The sequence below is a fragment of the Rissa tridactyla genome, chromosome 4, assembly GCF_028500815.1.
Source record: "Rissa tridactyla isolate bRisTri1 chromosome 4, bRisTri1.patW.cur.20221130, whole genome shotgun sequence".
In the NCBI taxonomy this organism is placed as follows: Eukaryota; Metazoa; Chordata; class Aves; order Charadriiformes; family Laridae; genus Rissa; species Rissa tridactyla.
In genome coordinates, this window is record NC_071469.1 from 37149994 (window position 1) to 37157113 (window position 7120).

Genomic DNA, 7120 nt, shown 5'->3' on the forward strand with positions numbered 1-7120 from the left:
GCTGTCAGTATCAGCAGTTGTGAGCGTGCTGTCTTGCAGCGCAAATGCACGTTCATGACATTCTGTCCCCTCTCCAACTACACAATACTGTCTTTTTCAGCACTTTCTGAAACCATGATGTTTCAGTTTTCCATCAATGGCATCTTACAGTAGATGCTCCAGCTGTGTTTTGAGGAGCTGTTTCATTTTGCCAGTAAATTGTGGCAATGGAATTGTGGCAAGGAAATGCTGAGTGGCAGATAAGTGGTTGTAGTGTTTAAGAGGACAACTATGTTAACCTGAAGAAACATGGAAGCAGCCATGTGAAGATACAAATCCACTTTGTCTGGGAAAGGAGAAAGATCTGGTAGTAAGGCTTGAAATTCTTTGTATGGTACTATTGAAATAATTCTCTTTGTCACACTCATAATGTTTTTGTACTGCAATCCAGTATATATCCAACTTGTTCAGTTACTGGACTGAATTTTTTAGTGTTTGTGGTAAGTCCTAAGTGATCTGAACAGCTGGAAGCATGGGAGAGGGCTGTTGGACTAAACTGAAGTAGAAGAGCAAAATGCAAGGACACCAAGGGAACAAATAAAATGGACAAAAGTCAGGAGTGTGAAGAGAGGGATAAGGACCTTAATTCTTTTTGATATACCAGTGGTTATAATAGGATAATTGTACAATGATTACCATAATTGAAAAGGGGATAGCCTAAAAATATAAAAATTGGTGTGTCAGTTGAAGAGAACTCAAACCAGAAATTCAGTTAAATGCTGTCCTGTTTTGTTTTGGTTTTTTCCACATCTTTTCTCCAAATTCAGATCTACCATTACAACCATGTAAATCTGCCAGATAATAATAGTTACGTGGAGAGCCATTAGGGGGCCATATGTATACAACTTATTTATAGCCTGCAGGGTTGGGTTTTTTTTAAATAAATCAACTTGAAATACCTTAGCTTTGCATAAGTATATAACCTGTCTAAGTATATAATTTTAATTTCTTTCCTTTGTTCACCTTCTAATGATTACCTGTACATTTGAAGGTTGCCATAATTGGATGGTGCACCTTTTGGGGAAGCATTGTGGTGCATATCTCCTGGCCTGTCTGTGAAGTGGTGTATATTTAAGAAAATTTAAATTCGTGACTAGATTGTAATTCATTTTTCTGTAATCCATGAATTTCACAAATCTGTATATTAGTCAGTTTATGTTGCAATCATTTTTCTACAGTTTGAACATTCAGTCAGTGAGTACTCGGGGTGAACATCCTCATGTGTAAAATACCAGAGATCAAGGCTCAGCTTACTGCTGTCACAGAGATGTTGCGCTGGGCAGACAAGGCCAAAATTCAGTGTTATGGCAAAGATGCTGGCAGCACAGGTATGGATAAGACAAGCTAGTAAGCTCATTATATAGTACTGTGTTAATCTGTTCGCTTTGTTCCTAATGCTTCAACTGGTTGGTTTAGAGGTAACTTTTCATATTGTGCTACATAGAGATACCATCTGTTTAAACCTGAACAAACCATTTAGTCATTCTGTGCCTCAGTTTTCCCTTTTGAAAATGGGAGTAAAACTTCCTTATCTTAAATTGGTATTTCTGAGGTGTGAAAATTGCAAGGAGAAAGGCATTTAAGTATGGAGAGAACATTTACATTTGATGTACATATGATGTGATACAGGTGTTAAATTCACATACGAGAAATCTGGCAGTAGAGCAAGACTTTAGACATTGCTGGATCTTTGAACTACCTATGCTGTGCCTTAGTAGGTAGTTCACGAAAGGAAAAATGTTAATTATTCATAATGCTTTGCTGTACCATAAAACTCGATTTATTGAGACTATAATTTGTTCAAGTTGCATGTAGTAGGAAAATATATCAGGAGTAATTAATTGTATTCAGGATGTGATGAGGTAGATATATCCACAGAGGACAATTGAAAACAGTAGCGGTGTGGTATTGATTGCCTTTCAGAGGGGAAAAAAAAATCTTGTCCCATTTCTAAATGTTAACAATTCAGAGAGAAAAATTCCCACTTGGGAAGAATGCTTTCCAGGTTGCTTCATTGCCAGGTGTTTGACATTGAGTGGAGCCTTAGATGAATGAAGCTTATGGCAGCTTTTGGAAATGACCGACTCCGGGGAATCTCTGCTTCCTGCTGTGAAAGTTTCTATTTTCAAAGCACATCAGTTTCAGTGGGAATGTTCCAGTGGTCCCATATGCTACTTCTGACAGAGGGGGAAGTTTTTAACCTGAATATGAGACAGCTACTGAAGAGGTTCCCTTGCTGCTAACAAAATGAATTTCAATATGTTGCCAATGAACAAGCGGCATGTTCCCAACTGCTGGTGGAATTTAACTCCATCAATTATTAATGGAAATTTTGCTTTGTTTTCCTTTTCGCCTGTTCCCTTTTAACTCAGCTACCTGCTCCTGATAGGACTTTGTGTGTTCTGAAGCTGAAAAGGGAATCACCCAAACAATATGATCGTTTGCTTTGAAACTCTTGCTATATTTTCCTCCCCTCCCTCGTACGCTCTCTCCTTGACCTAGCAGCAGGAAGCCTTTGTCTGAGGTGTTCATCTGGAACAACTTTTCCACACTTGTTTTCATGTTCTGTTAGATTACAGGGCAGCAGGCCTACCTTTGAAGCTCCCTTCTCTTTTGTTTCTTTGCAGTGCACTCCAGTAATTAACTTTGTCCTTCTTTTATTTGTTCCAGTCAATCGCAGTCCACTCTGCTGAGCATCTTCTCCCAGGAGTACCAGGTTAGAAGTTTTCTCCTTTGTGAGGGTTGACAGGTGCCTAATTGAATGATGAATGTCCCTTTATTTCTTTGTAATTGAACTGCCAGCTTTCTGATTGGTTTGGAGGATGTTCCCTTTTCCACATCAAGCACCGCCTGAGTCTCAGTGGATGGCTGCCAAGCCTACCCATCCATCTGTCTAATAACATCTAGCCTTTGCTTATTTGGTGGACCTGTAATAAATTATGCTAAACCATTATTATTCTGACAATAATAATTTCCCTGTGTTGCGTGGTTCCATGTGCTAAATGTTTGCTGACTTGCACTGTCAGTGCTGCTTTCCATTGCTGACAGAGATGATGATAAATGACCATTGCCGGAGTGGCAGAAGGCAAGAGAGGCAGAAAATGGAGTCATTTATCATGAGATGACAGGTGTCAGTCAAGTGGCAAGTCTCTATGGAATTACTTTTGGTAGTTTTTCAAATAAGTTGTTTTTAAGCAATGTTCTTCCTGGTTAAAAATGCCAATTGAATTGTAAAACTAGAGTGCACCAGACTTAGATGGAATTGAATTGAGGGAAAATTAATACAAAGGTTGAAAGAGAGAACAAGTTTTTCTTTGCCCTCTGCAGCCTTCAGTAAACTTATTTAGTTTCAATTATTGTGACCTTACTGGCTTTTACATATATGGTACATTGCAGTACAGTCTGAAGACGTTCAATTCAATAGGTAGATTGAATGTCATTTCTGTACAGAGTCTAAAAACATAGTTCAGTTTATATATCAAAGTGTAGCCAAGGAACATGTGTTTGGGTAGTGGTGATTTCTGTGTTTTGATCTATGACACATTTGTAAGACTCTTTGTTTGTTTTTTTGTTTTTCTAGAAACAAATCAAAAGAACACATGCCAAACATCACACTGCTGAAGCTATTGAAACTTACTACCAAAGGTATGACCTCCCCACCCCAGTTAAGAGTGTCATCAAAACTCCTAATGGTTATGGCAATTATGAGTAAATTAGCTTATTAGCTTCTGAAGCTAATTTTTGATAAAAAAACCCAAAAATTTGGGATGAGGAGGACAGAATGGTTCACGTAAAAATGTTTTTTAGCGAAAATGCAGAAATTTTTCAGCTTTTGTTCAGTCTAATTATGAAAGGGTTTACTTCCCTGGCTCTAAGTCAGGATAAACAAATATTTTTGCAGTGTGTGTGGTAGCATTTATTATACATTGCCTATAGTTTGTAATTACAGGATTTCTGTGTCAAGACAAGTATTGATGATAACTTCCTTACAGCAAGGGAGCTTGTTCTGTTACAGTTGCTTGTACTTCTAAAACAACATTTGTGTTACATTACAAAAAGTTACATATTAAATTCATGTGTTGCCAGTTAAAGCACTAATTTTTAGATCACTCCTGTTTTATCAACAGAAGTGTCAGAAGTAGCTGTTAAGGGAGGATGAAAACCTTTATGTCATTTTACAGTATTTTACAATTGTTTGCATCTTAAGCTAATAAATTGTATTTGCTACACCTTATAGTTTGTCTGTTACTTCTACAGGCTTTACTAAAAGTGTTGCAATGACATAATTGGGGCATACTGATAACTGGTAAAGATATGCAATTAAAATATTACTTTGTAGACTGACATATCTGAGGAGCTTGCATGGCAAGTGAGTTCATATTTGTGATTATAGATGTCTGCTATTTATGCTTGATATTAATCTATATGAATCAGGAAAATAAACAAAAAGCCTTCATTTGTAAACAATTAACTGTGCTTCTGCAGAGTCATATATTTAAAACGTAAGCGCAACCTGATTATATCAGACACCGGTTTAGTATATCTAGTGTGAATTGTGCTGTTTTGGGGGTTTGATTTTCTTTTTTTAGTAGTTGTATTGTTCTGTAAAAATTTGTGCCTGGATCACATTGCACTTTTCCTAGTGTTGATTCTTGTTTAGGAAGAATATTGGCTTAAAGTTTTGTTGTGTTAATAACCATGTGTATACAATACTATTTTTAATCACTTTTCACTAGCACAGTTTCAGTGAAGTGGCCTATGTTAATTGTAACTGCTGTGTAAATAACCCTTTTCTTGGAACATATGTAAATAATTTAAATCACTTTTATGGTGTGTTACTGGTTCCAACAACTTAAACCTGAAACATGGGACCAAATTTTCCTTTATGCAAAGCAGTATAGTTGTATTGGTGTCAGTACGGCTGTAGGTGTGATTAAGTTTGGCTCACATCAGGTAGGAGGATTTGGTCTCCTGTCCCCTTCTGTACTGTCTGAAGTATGATAGCAGTACATAACTAATGCATTATGTATGAAGCTATATGGTGGTGGTAGAGAAAATCATTCTTTATGCTATTTCTGGGTATTTCATATTGCAAATGTATTAACATGGCCGAATAAAATGCACATGTTTTAGAATCAGAGATGTTCTGGTTAATAGTTAGGAAACTCATCTCAATCCTGTTTTAGTAGATTTACTGTGTAGTATGTTTCATAAGCTACAGGGGCCGACTACTTGAGTCAGAAGCCCGTTTGAAATGCTTCAAGCATAAACATGACAAACATGTCTTCTCCTCTAGTCTTTTGTAGCATCCATCTTACCGTTGTAAACCCCACTCTGTGTGGTATGCTCCTTCCTATTCCCACTGACATACAAGCAGGTAATTGTGCTCCCGTTGCTTTCCTAAATCAGAAACTACCAATTTTTGAAGGCAGTCATTTCCAGTGGTCCCTGTTGGGAGCAAGTAGAAGTACAGTTGAGTGGAGTAGTTTCTGCTGCTCTGCTGAGACTCACTAGTCTTAAATTTAGGCAAACACAAAGGCAAATTACGAGAAGGATCAGCAAGCTTTTCAGAACACTATTGCCATCAGCGTATGAGACCTGTTAGTCCATAATGGAATTGCCAGTAGCATTAGAAATAATCTGACAGAAAATGACTCCATTGTCGGCTGTAGCTTTGCTGTTCGATCAACTGGATACATGTTTTAGAGCATTAATCTCATGTAAATCTTCATGGTTAGGTATTTTGTTTATGATCTCTTCTTTTTTATTTCTGTTATAAATTTTCAATGTTTAAATATATACAAGGCATCTTGTTTTGTGTTTGTTAATGCAGAATTCAAATAGGTTACAGCAAGAAGCTTTTATCATTTCCTTTACTCATTAAGCCTCAGAATAACTTGCAAACAAAAAGCCCTCTAATCCTCTGTGAAGAGGTTTATGTAAAGGTGTTACACCCATTCCACAGAAAGGTAAAATGATAAAGAATTTTAATGTCTGTAACTAATAAACAGAAGAATGGCTTCTGATGGATTGATAATGATAGAGCTGAAAAGGCTGTGGCCTTCTAATGATGTCAGTAATGATGTGCTATACGAATATAGATAGGATAAATGAGCAGGTTCAAATGTTGGTAACTATTGTTCTTTTTCCACATGGCTGCAAAGCACAAAGTGGCTTCCAATAATATAGCTTATTCCCATCAACTCCTGAGAACAGGTTTTAGGCATTATTGAAATGTTAACATCAAACAGTGAAAGTAACAGAAGTGAGGAAGGCAATATTGTGTGAAGTGATGGTCAGAAACGTCACTGTGTATCCATATTGGTCTAATACTCTTAACCAGAAACATTAAGCCTTTGCCCTTGATAGGATAATGGCATTCTATCACCCTTTATTTGATCCTAAATATTTCTTCTTTTATTTTCTCTTTAGAATATTAATTTGGTTGTTAGACTCTGATTTCACCAACGTAAGCCTTTAGTATTTAAACTACTGCCCAGGTGATAAAATTTGGATTAAATTTGAGATTTTATGGTTTTGTGCATAGTAGTGAATTTAATAAGATATAAAGTACATCTTCATAGTTGAAAGTCATGTGGAACCCAAAATCTTTACTGTGAATAACTGAGGTTTATTTGTATATGATGCATCTTTAAGTAGTACAGATGTAATTTATTTGTTTGTCGTTAAGACTTTTTTTTTAAATTTCTTGATTTATTGTGGGTTTTACTAGTGACTTAATTGAGATTGATATATCTTGCGGATGAATAGGAGACAACCCTGGAGAGTTAGTGATTGTTTAAAATACTTATTTCTTAAAAGATTTCCAATTAAATACTCTGAACTGGGATATTTTCCCCAAATAGAAGAGATTCACAGGGGATGCTAACAAGTATAAGCTGGCCTTTTCTTGCCACTGCAGAATTACCTGGCTTTGTCTTGTCTAGGTACCTGAATGGGGTGATGAAAAATGCAGCTGCCCCTGTATTACTGGAGCTGGCCAATGAGGTAATCATCTTTACTTTTTTCTTTAATCTTCCAGTGTAAAACCTAAGGGGCATATCTATAGTGACTTTAGTGA

General features: G+C 36.6%; 1 protein-coding gene across 3 annotated transcripts in view; it reads left to right on the top strand.

The window, feature by feature from the left end:
• The window catches only part of CDIN1 (CDAN1 interacting nuclease 1), a 130508-nt gene that overhangs the window by 23636 nt on the left and 99752 nt on the right, over positions 1-7120 (top strand). For 2 of the 3 annotated variants that reach the window (XM_054198613.1, XM_054198615.1), the window contains exons 2-4: positions 2710-2755; positions 3620-3684; positions 6987-7047. In XM_054198613.1, the coding sequence (XP_054054588.1) occupies positions 2710-2755; positions 3620-3684; positions 6987-7047 (172 nt within the window). Of the gene's footprint in view, positions 1-2709; positions 2756-3617; positions 3685-6986; positions 7048-7120 lie in introns of those variants that run through there. The other variant, XM_054198616.1, reaches the window with a different exon arrangement.